Source organism: Nycticebus coucang, chromosome 16 (genome assembly GCF_027406575.1).
Source record: "Nycticebus coucang isolate mNycCou1 chromosome 16, mNycCou1.pri, whole genome shotgun sequence".
Lineage (NCBI taxonomy): Eukaryota > Metazoa > Chordata > Mammalia > Primates > Lorisidae > Nycticebus > Nycticebus coucang.
The window spans coordinates 6092851-6107141 of NC_069795.1; the positions used below are offsets into that span (position 1 = coordinate 6092851).

General features: G+C 46.8%; 1 protein-coding gene across 3 annotated transcripts in view; it reads right to left on the minus strand.

Annotated features, from left to right (window-relative positions):
• Positions 1-940: 940 nt before the first annotated feature.
• Positions 941-14291, minus strand: part of IGSF5 (immunoglobulin superfamily member 5) — a 43799-nt gene continuing 30448 nt past the window's right edge. For 2 of the 3 annotated variants that reach the window (XM_053565164.1, XM_053565166.1), the window contains 3 exons: positions 10142-10242; positions 8836-8909; positions 1469-3586 (listed from right to left, as the gene is read on the minus strand). In XM_053565164.1, the coding sequence (XP_053421139.1) occupies positions 3491-3586; positions 8836-8909; positions 10142-10242 (271 nt within the window). In that variant the 3' untranslated portion in view covers positions 1469-3490. Of the gene's footprint in view, positions 3587-8835; positions 8910-10141; positions 10243-14291 lie in introns of all 3 variants that reach the window. The other variant, XM_053565165.1, reaches the window with a different exon arrangement.

The window sequence follows — 14291 nt, forward strand, 5'->3', positions numbered from 1 at the left end:
GGCCTATGGGAACTGCCCAGGTCTGCAGGACCCCCATCCACTAACACCCTCTTCGCATTCTGCCTTCCCATGGGCCCATGCTTCTTGTCCTGCTCTCACCCAGCTCCCTCATCTCTGAGCTCTTCCAGTTCCCTGTCTTCCACAGAGGACGATCCCTATCCTCCATCTTTACACAAGGACACTGAGAGCTCTTAAATGGTGGGGCGTGGACATCAGCACAGCATCTCAGGTTGCTCTGCAGCATCCACTGACCTTTCATGTCACCAGACTTGTAGGAGCGTGCCGTTGAACTTTCCAAAGTCAAGGTCACACAAAGAAAGTGCTTCCATCCGAGCTCTCCTGTTGCTTCAAGGTGTTAGCATTCTCACCTGGGTCCTATAGCAAGTAAACTAGGGGAAATCCTGGCTCCCTGAGGCAAGTTTGGACTCTGGCAGACCAACCGAGGTCGACGAACCCAGCAGGGAAGGACATGTGTGGTTTTCCTGGCTAGGATTTTATGGCACGAAGCGATCAGGGGTATATTTAAATATATTTGCGACCTGTTTGGCCACATCTTCCTTTTTTGACCACAATGTTTTGCTGTGACTGTCTCCTCTCCCTCCACCCCTGAGCCTGCCTCAGCTCTGCACAGGGCAGAAGTGAGGGAAGAACTCACCCCATCAGCAAAACGCCATTTTCAGTTGAGAGCTGCCTTGAGGGTTGCAGGTTTCCTAAATAGAAACTGGCTGACTGCACAGATAAATGGCTGGAAAAACAGGGATTGTGTGTTTGTGTAAAAGAGACTGTCCTTGACTCATAAAGGTCACTTCCACGTAGCACCCTCAGATCGGCACCCAAAGGACTCTGGCAACAATGGAAACCCATGGCCTGCACTGTCCACTCCAGTGGCCACTGGCCACATGTGACTGCAGAGCACCTGGAATGTGACCAGTCAACGGAGGAAATGACTCTCACATTTTATTTAGTTTAAATAATTTGATTTAAATAGCCCCAGGTAGCTACACCGTTGGATACGACAGCTCTAGATGGTTCTGTCCAAATAGCACACCCACCTCTCACGGGGGTGGGGGAGGGCCCCTTTAAGAAGCCTGCTCCTGGAGTAAGATGTAGAAGAAGAAGCTGCTCAGAAGGGACATATAAAACCTCCCAGAGTCCGAGAAATGAAAAAATATCTGAGGGTGATTCGATTAAGTTGGAGAAACTTGCACGGCAATCATTGACCCTGCTCTTTCAGAGATCAAAACTGAAATTTCAATTATATTCTATATATGACCCCTTTGACTCCTGATATAATCACAAAAATATTTTTAGAGCAGGCTGATAGCAAATACTCATACATTCAATACACTGCCTTGCTCAATATTGACCTGTGTGATGTCAACGCTTACTGAACACTGGCTGTTTACCAGACGCTGTAAAGGTTACAAAAGGTGTAAATGACATGACGTTCACCTTGTCTTAGGATCTGGCTTCCATGGGTTGGAAGAGAATAAACTATTAATGAAGAATATGAGTTCATGCATCAGCGTCTGGAGGGGCTCCTGAAGCCTCTTGTCTCGCCCTTCTCCCTGTCCCCATCAAGATGGTCGTGGGGAGACAGAGATATATAGGCTGGGAATAAAGAAATGAGTGCAATAAGCAAAAATCTCATTTTTATGCACTTTTATGGGAATCTTTTCCATAAGAAAGGACTCTTGGAAAGGTGACATAGCAATATTTACAGGCTTTGATTTTTTGCACTGCAGTTCTACTCCCAAGAAAACAGGCAGCCAATTTTCTCACATTAGGGACACAAAGAAGAGATAACTTTTTTTCATACCCTCTAAACAGTAGTAATATTCAAAATATATGACAATCATTAAGGCATGAACACCACTCAAACAAAATAGATACTGCATGCCAAGTGACCAACCAGAATGGACACTGCCCAAGCATCAGCCAGTCAAAACAGATGCCCACCACCAGGTTGAGCCAGAAAACACTCCTGAGTCAGCTGTGGGTCACAGGAAAAGGCCCGGGTAGGGACAGGATGTGGTTTCAGATCCTAAAAGTACCTTATAAATCATGGTAGAGTAGGAACTTGTCTATCAAACATTAGATTGGCAAGGAGGAGTGTTGAGGGATGAGAAACATCATCATGATAAATTTGCAGCTTTTACTTAGTAATTTTAAAGAATTCACTAAAATCTTGATACATTTTAAAAGTCAAATACTACTTTAGCAATAGCATGGTTGGGCATGAGGGATTCAAAACACTTGGTAATTACTACTCAGCATAGAAATCTGTACCAACCCGGGCGGTGCCTGTGGCTCAAGAAATCTGTACCAACCAGTTCAGAGCTCAGTCAAATAATACTCAGAACTTAATAAAAAATAATAATAATACTCAGTCCCACCCCTAGGTTAAATATGAAAGGGTTGGGTGGACAGCAAAATTAACAGCATCTATCTACATGGAAAAAAAACATATTTGGAGAAGTCAGCAATTGTATTCTTTATAAGAACATTGACACTGGGCGGCGCCTGTGGCTCAAGGAGTAGAGTGCCAGTCCCATATGCTGGAGGTGGCGGGTTCAAACCCAGCCCCGACCAAAAACCAAAAAAAAAAAAAAGAACATTGACACTAACTTTAAATGGGCAAACATTAGGAGGCAAAGAGAGACATGAGGATGTGTGGTTCTTGGGAGAAGCCTCCTGTTGTCCTCCTTGGAAATGCTTGACTCTTTAAACTGCTGTCTGAACAGGAAGAGCTAAGAAAGGCAATAGTCATTTTCTGGTGTTTTCTTTTTTATTTATTAGAGAACACAGTGCCCGTCTCCAGTTCGTTCCATGGTGTTTGTGGTATATGAGGTACATCCCCACAAAGTATCATCAGCTTTAATTCATTTGAGGAGACAAGAACGAGCCTGACGAGGAAACAGGTGAAAGTGAGCGTCTCCGTGGAAGAGATACGTAGGCACGTGTGCATCAGAGTTAGAACTGAATCTCTTTTTAACCTGTGGACCTCCGATTTGCCAGTCAATTGTAGATTTCTGATTGACCATGAGTTTTATCCCCTCATTTCACTGATAATATGCGATAATATCCCTACATATTAAACATACGTGAATATCATCTTAATATGATTTGAGATAATAGAAACATTTTAAAAGTCATGGCAGATCGTAGACTTACCTACCATTTATAGGATTAGCAAATGGGAGTGCTGAGTAATGAGAAACGGCATCGTGATAAATTTGCAGCTTAGTCTTAGTAACTTTGTGAAATTCACCAAAACCTGCAAATGTCTTAAAAGTCCACTTCTCCTTTGAAATCTGGGGAAATTGATTCCTTCTCTCTTGCCAGAAAATATCAGTTCCAATGCCTCTGACGTCACTCCTCAGGTAATGTCAGCGAAGCTGGAGCCCAGTCCCAGGACGAAGAGAAATGACGACACCCTGTGTTGTAAATCACCAGCCAAGTGCAAGACGGAGCCCCAGGGAAGCCTTTACTACACCAGGGTTACATTCCTGACCTTCTTCGGACTGGCCAGATTAAACGAAACCTGGGGACGGCTTGCTGGACTGGGCCGATGCGTATCAACTTCCTGGCAACAAAGCGGGGGAAAAAAGGTCAGTTTCATTGGTTGAGGTCACTGTAAAATGCTGGCTTGAGAAGGTTGCTTCACTCATGAGTTTAGACAAAATTAACATGAGTGAAGATAAAATTAAGGAGCAAAGAGGAGCAAAAATATTAAAAAGATATCCTTTCTCTATTTCTTTATTTCCAATAACACTCACTCCAGAAGTTCTCCACATTCGGTGCCTCCAGAGCACACAAATTCTAAGACTCCAATATTTGTTTTTATGAAGGCAAATTACTGAGAAGATTCACTGTTTTGTTTTCAATTTCCCTGTGGAATGTCTTGCTTTACTAACTAGATTTTTTATTGAAAATAAATGTTTCTAAACTTTTAAAAATAACGTACATTCCTTCTAGAGGAAGGGGACAAAATTAAAGAACTGGCTCCAGACAGATCACCCATCTGTCATCAGCAGTGCTGACACTTAATCCTTACTTCATCCCGAACAAGCCGGGTAACCCTTGGAGGCGGCCAGCGCTGTTCTGACAATATTGCCGTATTCAAATGTGTGCGACATGTTCATCCTGCCAGTCCTGAGAGTGCCAGCTCAGATTCCAGGCCACAGCAGCTGCATTTAACATTTTCAATAATGCAACTGGGCATTATAAATTATTCACACGGCAACGGAATGTTCGTGAGTCTGGAGGATAGAATCACTCTGGCTCGTGGTTTTAATTTATTGACTCCCAGTAACACAAAGAAAACTGGACGGCTGGTGGAACTATTTCAGCAACGCACTGTAAGAATTATGCCTTCTGCTGTGCAAATGCTTGAGATTTTTACTGTTATTTGCTCTTGTTTTCACTGCCGGGTTGCACAACTGTCTTGATGTTTTCTAAACTCATCAAGGGTATATTTCTGTTCCTTTCAATAGGGGAGTATTAGGGGGTGGGCTCTCCCGGTTTCAAGTTATTCAAATGCTCACCTTCCAAAACTGATAAAGAGACGAAGAATCCTAAAATAACCAGAAAAAGGGACGGACAGCGAGTTTGGCCGTGGGAAGAGGGTAGGAAAAGGAGAATTATTTGTTTAAATACTCATCAAGATACAAAACATTTGCAAAATTCATGGTTTCATATAAAAAATTAAAAAGCTGGCCAGTCTCGATGGCTCATGCCTGTAGTCACAGCACTCTGGGAGGCTGAGGCAGGAGGATCACCTGAACCCAGGAGTTTGCAGTTACTGTGAGCTATCATGATGCCATGGCACTCTAGCCTGGGCAACAGAGTGACACTCTATCTCAAATAAATAAATAGTGGTTAAATTACTTTTAAAAATTTTTAAAGTTTGCTTTTTCCATTAACTGATTGTAATTTTTAGTAAGAATTTCTAATTTTATGTTTTGGTTTGTAGTCTACCTGCCATCACACCTGACCTCTATTTCACCAATACAAGAAAAATAATATCAGTGTTGCATACCCTAAGTAAAGATCCAGTCATAATAGAAATAATCAGAAAAGAAAAGTATCACATTTTTGTATATGTCGGTTTTGAAAATCCATCTCTTATGTTCCTTCTAATACGTCTTACAATTTAATGTATACTCTGGGGTCTCTACATCCTCAAATCCTATTTCTTCCTCTATGTTGAATGCCATGTGTTCTAGGACCCTGAAATATGAGAGGTTTAAAAAAGTGTCCCATGGTGGCACTACATGAATGCAGATGTGGTGTTAAGGCCTTTCCCTAAGCACTGATCCCAGCTCCACTGTGAGGCCTTTCCCTAAGCACTGATCCCAGATCCACCATGAGGCCTCTCCCTGAGCACTGGTCCCAGCTCCACCGTGAGGCCTCTCCCTGAGCACTGATCCCAGCTCCACTGTCAGGCCTTTCCCTGCACCCTGATCCCAGCTCCACCATAAGGTCTTTCCCTGAGCCCTGATCCCAGCTCCACCGTGAGGCCTTCCCCTGAGCCCTGGTCCCAGCTCCACCGTGAGGCCTTTCCCTGAGCCCTGGTCCCAGCTCCACCGTGAGGCCTCTCCCTGAGCCCTGATCCCAGCTCCACTGTGAGGTCTTTCCCTGAGCACTGGTCCCAGTTCCACCGTGAGGCCTCTCCCTGAGCACTGGTCCCAGCTCCACCATGAGGCCTCTCCCTGAGCACTGATCCCAGCTCCACTGTGAGGCCTTTCCCTGCACCCTGATCCCAGCTCCACCATAAGGTCGTTCCCTGAGCCCTGATCCCAGCTCCACCATGACGCCTCTCCCTGAGCACTGATCCCAGCTCCACTGTCAGGCCTTTCCCTGCACCCTGATCCCAGCTCCACCATAAGGTCTTTCCCTGAGCCCTGATCCCAGCTCCACCGTGAGGCCTTTCCCTGAGCCCTGATCCCAGCTCCACCGTGAGGCCTTTCCCTGAGCACTGGTCCCAGCTCTACCATAAGGCCTTTCCCTAAGCCCTGATCCCAGCTCCACCATGAGGCCTTTCCCTGAGTCCTCAGCCCAGCTCCACCATGAGGCCTTTCCCCGAGCACTGGTCCCAGCTCCACCATGAGGCCTTTCTCTGAGCCCTGACCCCAGCTCCACCGGGAGGCCTCTCCCTGTGTCCTGACTCCAGCTCCACTGTGAGGCCTCTCCCAGAGCCCTGGTCCCAGCTCCACCGTGAGGCCTTTCCCTGAGCCCTGGTCCCAGCTCCACCATGAGGCCTTTCCCTGAGCACTGGTCCCAGCTCCACAGTGTGGCCTTTCCCTGAGCCTTGGTCCCAGCTCCACGGTGAGGCCTTTCCCTGAGCACTGGTCCCAGCTCCACTGTGAGGCCTCTCTCTGAGCCCTGACCCCAGCTCCACGTAAAGCCTCTCCCTGAGCCCTGGTCCCAGCTTCACTGTTAGGCCTTTCCCGGAGCCCTGGTCCCAGCTCCATCGTAGGCCTTTCCCTGAGCCCTTGTCTCAGCTCCACCATGAGGCCTTTCCCAGAGCCCTGATCCCAGCTCCACCGGGAGGCCTTTCCCTGAGCCCTGGTCCCAGCTCCATCGTGAGGCCTTTCCCTGAGCCCTGGTCCCAGCTTCACTGTTAGGCCTTTCCCTGAGCCTTGGTTCCAGCTCCACCATGAGGCCTTTCCCTGAGCCCTGATCCCAGCTCCACCATAAGGCTTCTCCCTGAGTGCTGGTCCCAGGTCCACCATGAGTCTCTCAGACTCGTCCCTGTTCTTGGCAGCAAGATCAGTGTTACAGGGACATGATGTACAAGTAAATCCAAACTCACAGTTGTAAGATAATGTCCAGAAAGCAGAGAATACTCTCTCTTAGAAACAAAACTACAGTGTCTGTTGTGTTTTCATACTGGACCACAGAAACATTTTGCCCAAAGCAGATCACCTGGGGGACATGATAAAAATACTGATTTGGCCGTATCTCCCAGAGATTCTGATCCAGAAAGCTGGAAGAGGCCCAAGAGTGTCCAAATTAATAAGTACGTGATGTGTTTGTGCTATACTGCTGTTCTGAGAATTCCTGGTATGCTGGTGGGGTACCCAGGGGCCACCCTGGTGTTTATAGGTACCATGGCCAGCTCCATGTTCAGCAAGAAAACTAGGATCCAGGATTCAGAAAACACATCACCCATCTCTGCCAGGTGCTGGTGGGAACAAGGACTCTGCCCCATTTCTCGAGTAGAAAGTACCATGTTCAGGGAAGAACTTGGGAGGGGAGAGGGGGTGATAAGGAGAGGGGGTTCCAGAATGCACAGGGGACCAAGTGCTTGGGAACTGATGCCTCTACCCATTTTCTGCAGCCTAGCATCACCAGTGGACCTGACCGATGCCAGCCATCATCCTCAGAGCTCCTGGCCACAGTGGCTGGCCTTCTGTGACACAAAACTCCAACCCACAGTCTATCTTATGATGCTTCCCCAGCCTTCTGAAGCTACCCAGGGACAGCCGGACTAGAAGAAACAGGACATAACAAAGGCTTTGTGAAAGGTTTTCGCCCCCACAGATCTTTTTGCTCCTTCCATGGCCTTCTGGACCTTAACCAAAAGGACATGGAAGGGACAAGAGTCAAGGGTGGCTGGTGCAGCAGCTAATGAAGTTTTCTACCCCTTCCTAAAATATTAAAAAGGCCAGGCCAGGCATGCTGGCTCAAGCCTGTAATCCCAACAGTACTTTGAGAGGCCAGGATTTCAAGACTATCCTGAACAACCTAGCAAGACCCCTTCTGTACAAAACTTTTTTTTTTTTTTTAATTAGCCACTCATATTAGCAGGTGCCTATAATCCTAGCTACACAGGAGGCTAAGGAGGGAGGATCACTTAAGCCCAGGAGTTGGAGGTTATAGTGAGTTATAATGACACCACTATACTCCAGCCTGTCTCATAAAAAAAAAAAAAAAAAAATTCTAGTTTCCTGTTTTGGTAATTAACACTGTGCTAGGTGATTCATGATATAGATGTGGTATGTGGAGGCCCACAGCAGACTCGAGGTATAGACAACAGTGTGCAGAAGTCAGGGAGGAGGGCCTCAGTGACAACCAACAGCACCTGCAGGGAGGCGTCTCCACGTAAATGTCTAACAGATACCTCAAAATCTCCAAGCTCCACATTAAACATCTGCTCTTTCCCCTGAAACATGTGCTTCCCACCACATCCCCCAGGTCAGCTAGTGGCAGCTCCCAGCCTCCTGCTGGTTCTGGCCACATTCCTTAATCACCAGGGACACCTCCTCTCTCCCCTAAAATTCTAACCCCCAACAGCACTTTTCTAGCTCTCCAGCTCACTGACACAGATCTTGGGTGGAGAGGAAAGCGCACTTTCTCTGTCCTTATCCTCAAACCCAGGACCCAGCATCCTTCCATGAGCCAGTGTCTCCGAGGGTCCAAGTATAGACGCACACTGTGTGGTGCCGGGTAACCAAGAGGGCAGAGCTGACCGGAGTCCTGGGAGAACATGGCTCAAAGGGAGAAAATGGCACATTATACAGGCTGCTGGCTCTCACGCGGACTCAGCTGGGGTATGTCCCACGTCAAGCCACATTCCCCCAAAACCTGAGCACGGAGCTGTTCCACGGCCCTGGTCTTGGTCTGGAGCCACCACTACAGTGGGCAAGGGTTCTCTAGGCGTTGGTCCCTCCCCTCCAGGCCACCCAGTTGACACAAGAGGAGGGAACGCAATGTTCTCCATCACAGCTATATCATGTGCACCATTTTATAGTCACCTACGTCAAGGTAAGGATTTTTAAATGACAAAAAAAAAAAATTCCAAAAAGAGGAGAAAATAGTCCAGATCACCTGATAATGATGGTTTCTGCTACTTTGCTCCAGAACGCTGACTTCATAGGACTTGGGAGCGGGAGAAGCAATCTCTGCAAAAAGGAATGATTTTCAAGTCGTAAGTGACAAAAGGCAAGTGACATTGTCTAAGAACCCTGATTCATAAAGAACCATTTTTGTTTTTATGTAGTATCCCTGTCATAAGATAATCCTTAACCATAAATAAACGAAAAAAAACTTCCCTTGAGATTACATACAGCTAGAACTTTTTTTTTAGTTAAATGGAAATATAGAAAACTAACTCAAAATTAGTTCCTTTCTTGACATATTAGTTTACCCAGAGATAAGACGAATCCATGGCTTCAATAGCTAACCAAGAAAAGAAGCACTGGGGAGAGGGGGTGACTTGGCCACAATTATTTTGGTTAAGATACTTGGTCAATGCCTAAAAATACTAACGAATGAATATTCACACATGGGAAACCTGGAGAGACGCTGTGGTCAGATTATCTATGGGAACAGCTCATGCTTTGTGGAGTTTCTAAAACCTTGAAGCATATGATTTGGAAAACACTCGGAAAGCAGTTGTGGGATAATCAAGAGAATAGGGCTGCCAAGAATAGGCTCCTAATGTTAGTGAAAAAAGACATTTTCAGGCCCCTCAGCAACAGCTCATTGGCTTAAAATCTTTCCGTGGAACTTGTTTTGCCAGGCAGCGTGTGAGGGCCGGATCTCCCTTTACGGAGGAGTGATGGGCTCAGCCTTGGAAGCCCACGCCTCTCCTGCCTAGCGATGCTGTCTGCAGAGGCGCCCCCTCCCCACTGTGACTGTGTCATCCATCTCAAGGCTGGAGAATGAGGCGTTACACACAGCAAGACTCTCTGGTCTCCCAGCTCCTCCACCCCCCCAAAAAAAAAGTTGAAGAGGAACAGATTTCTTGCTGAGTTTTCAATTAAACTTGAATCTAGTTGAGTTTGTAGGAAATTACCCCCAATGTATTAAAATGCTTCCACACATTTTAAGGTGGAAGTCTTTAAATAAAAAGAAAATATTGGGGGGGGGAGAAAATGATGATTTAAAACTTTCAGATTTCCACCTGACTTTATTTTAAGCTTCAGACAAAAAAAAAAAAAAAGTAGATTTTTACTGCTAACTTACTCCTAGAATATTCCTAGTTCTGGAATTCCACCTTGTTCTAAAAATTGTCCAAAAACGAATCACCACCAAGCACTACGTTATCCCCGTGTGCGGCTGCATCCAGGCAGCCGGCCCTTCCACCCACACTGCCATTCCCAGGCCTTTCCACCTCCCGCCTTGTACTCACGTGTGTTCTTCCGTTCATCGGAACTGTAGCCGTAGTTTTCATTTCCACTTTTTAACTTTGTCTCAATGGTTCCTGTGTTTGTCTTCACAGTTGCAGATTTCCTAGAATTTTAAAAGTCACATGTTAGTCGGCAGTGGGTGCCTGGTCCACGTGGACACACCCACCATCCCCTCCTGAACGTGCTGGACGTGTTGGCCCTGTCCCTGGCTTCTGTGTGGCAGGGATAAAGGCCTACTGGGCACATGTTCCCATTATAGGGAGTGAGAGCACTTTATCATGATAGGTCCACGGACCCCACTCCCTAGAGGGCCCTCGACTCTCAAAAACCATTGACTAAATAAAGCAGGGCTGAGCAAACCGTGACCCACAAGCCAAATCCACCACCACCTGCTTTCAGAAACAAAGTTTTACTGGAATGCCTGCTGCTTAGGTAGTATCTGTGACTGCTACAACAGCAGGGTAGTTGTGACAGACACCACACGGCCCACAAAACTAAAAATATTTACTATGTTGCCCACTATAGAAAAAGTGTGCCAACTGCTGAAATAAAGCAAAAATTGCTACAGCTTCCTAGCAGTAGGAAGTTTGGCAATGGACAGCCAAATAATTATAAATATTCATTCTTGACTTCTAAGAATTTATTCTAAGAAAATAATCAAGGATAGGTGCAAAGATTTACTTGTAAGAAGATAATTCCTGACCTATTTATAAAAGCAAAAACTACAAAGAACCCAGGTGCCCAGCCCTAGGGGACTGGTAAAGTAAGGGGCAGTGTGTCTAACATGGAGTTCCAGGCTGCCTGTAAAAACAAGCACAGGCCAGAGCCTCCAAGCACTGCTGGTGGAAGTGTGACCTGGCACACCCACTTTGGAAAACTATGGTGGCAACCTCTAAAGTCGGGTATCTGCTGGCCCAGCTTTCAGGACTAGATACAGTCTCCCTTTGCATTGGGGGTGGGGGGTGTTGGCTCCAAAACCCCACGGATACAAAAATCTGTGGATGCTCAAATCCCTGATATAAAATGGCATCGTGTTTGCATATAACCTACAAACATCCTCCTGTACCCTTTAAACCATCCCTAAATTACTCGTATTTAATACAATGCAAATGTTACGTAAATAGTTGTAATTTTTTGTATGATTTTTATTGTTGTATTGGTATTTTTTATTGCTTTTTTCCCAAATATTTTCCATCCGTGGTTGCTTGAACCAGCAGGTGTGGAATCTGTACATACAGAGGGCAGCTGTATGGCCCGACAGGACAACGGACATGAGTGCTTATGCTCCCTGTGGGAACGCTCAGAGCAGTGGCATCCACGGTGGTCCCCACCTGAAGCCTGTCCAAACATCCATTTAAAATGAAAGTGAAAAGTGAATTGCATAGATGCCTAGAATGTGATATTATGTAACGATAAACCACTTCCACCCACTTGCCACAGAATGGACTGGTCTAACGTGTGAAGTTCAAAAAGGCAGGCGTGGGTGAGTACACACAAGATGACGCCACTTGCGTGAAGTTTGTCTGAATCTAACCTCTAGAGATGTGGGAAAAGGTATCAGAAGAATCTTATCTTTGGACGATGCTCTAATGAATCTCAGCCATCCAGGCCCAGGCCTGTGCGCTTTGCGAACAGTCATCGGGATGCACACTTGTGATTTTCCCACTTTTCTATAAGTCCATTTCAATTAAAAACTTCATCAAACCAATGAAAAAAATTTCTAATTCCTGGACTGGCCTCCTCTCCTTTTTACGAGTCCTTTTCCCAACTCTATTCCGGTACTGCTCAATGTCAAGTGAAAAGGGCAAGCTATCAAATAATGTTGAATATGACCCAAATTTTACAAAATGCAGATGTGTCCTTCTCTGTGGGTAGATGCATGAACAGGTGTGCATATAACACATACTTGGGTAGCAGTAATTACTACAGGACAATAGAGCTGTGGGTGATTTTAAAATCCCTTCTTTTTTGAAGTTTTTGGCCAGGGCTGGGTTTGAACCCACCACCTCTGGTATATGGGGCTGGCACCCTACTCCTTTGAGCCACAGGCACCGCCCTAAAAATCCCTTCTTAAGGGCGGCGCCTGTGGCTCAGCGAGTAGGGCGCCGGCCCCATATACCGAGGGTGGCGGGTTCAAACCCAGCCCTGGCCAAACTGCAACCAAAAAAAAAAATAGCCAGGCGTTGTGGCGGGTGCCTATAATCCCAGCTGCTCGGGAGGCTGAGGCAAGAGAATCACGTATGACCTACAAACATCCAAGAGCTGGAGGTTGCTGTCAGCCGTGTGACGCCACGGCACTCTATCGAGGGCAGTAAAGTGAGACTCTGTCTCTACAAAAAAAAAAAAAATCCCTTCTTAAACCTATCTTTATATTTAGTATTTTTCTACAATAACCATGTACTAATTCTATAAGAAAAAATATGTATGTTATTTTAATACAAAAGAAGTCTCCAGGCTCGGTGCCTATAGCTCAAGTGGCTAAGGTGCCAGCCACATACATCAGAGCTGGCAGGTTCAAATCCAGCCCAAGCCTGCCAAACAACAACAAAAAAATATCTGGGCATTGTGGCAGGTGCCTGTAGTCCCAGCTACTTGGGAGGCTGAGGCAAGAGAATTGCTTAAGCCCAGGAGTTGGAGATTGCTGTGAGCTGTGATGCTACGGCACTCTACCCAGGGCAACAGCTTGAGGCTCTGTCTTAAAAAAAAAAGAAGAAGAAGAAGAAGGAAAGTCTCCAAACAGCTGGAGTTAACACTGTAGACACGGGAAGGATTGGCAGGTGGGACGTGACTGGCCAGCTGGTACCCCATCTTTCTCAGGCTGCACAGGGACTGGGGCCAGGCCCAGAAGCAGGACTGCCCGGTCGCACTCCAACTGTCTACTATCCAGGTAGGAGAGATCATGAATATTATATAACCTCTCTGTATCTCAGTTTCCTCAACTACAAAATAGAAAAATAGCCTCATATAATCATTGTGAGAATTAAGTAGGATAAAAACCTCCACAAAGCTTAGAACAGTACCTAGCACGCACATTAGGTGCTCAATGGATACACTATCTGTCTTTGCTCCCGCTGTCATCCTGCTGTTTTTATCATTGGTGGTGTTTCTCTGTACCCATTACCTCCAAGAGGTAAGTAAAATCACCTTACTATGCTTTGAAATCACCTAAGCCCCAGGACAGAGAAATAAAAGATGTCAGTACAGTCAATAATACTGAACCAAGGACTGCCGGCTTCATCCTGCTGGTAGCACCATCAGAAAAGCCAGGACTAACATCAGGGCCAGTTCTCTGCCCCCACCCTGGCCCTGGTCAGGCAGCCCAGGAGGCCCGTCTCCAAACCGCTGCCCTGTGGAGTCCTCTCTCCAAGCTCCCTGATCACCAGGGTCACAGGGGGGACGCACAGTATCTGTCACAGGTGGCGATGCACAATCCCGCACACCCTGTAGCCAGAAGGCATTTTAAAATCTCAGCACTTTAAAAATCTAAATGATGTAATAAACTCCTGAGATGTGGTCGTTACAACACACACAGCAAACCACTCCCCTCAGTGCAGGTGACTTTGGAAACAGCGCAGAGGCGAAAGTGGTTCCTGGATACAGTTGTAAATCCTTGATATGCTTGCCTTAAAAGTGCTTGTAGCTACTTCTGGGCAGCCGGGAAGGAGAGGAATTTTTCTTTTCTTTTTTTTTTTTTTTTATTGTTGGGGATTCATTGAGGGTACAATAAGCCAGGTTACACTGATTGCAATTGTTAGGTAAAGTCCCTCTTGCAATCATGTCTTGCCCCCCTAAAGTGTGACACACACCAAGGGGAGAGGAATTTTTCAATCATGCCCCACACACACACTTGGTTAAACAAACTGCCTCATCTGTCCACCTGGGCAGTTCCATGCACCTCGCAAGAATCCGGCTGGGCTTCTGCTCTCCGCCCCAGAAAGCTGGACAGGGCCTCGGCTCCGCCCCAGAAAGCCTGACGGGGCCTCGGCTCCGCCCCCAGGAAGCCAGATAGAGCCTCGGCTCCGCCCCCAGAAAGCCGGGCAGGGCCTCGGCTCCGCCCCAGAAAGCCGGCTAGAGCCTCAGCTCCGCCCCCAGAAAGCCGGGCAGGGCCTCGGCTCCGCCCCAGAAAGCCTGACGGGGCCTCGGCTCCGCCCC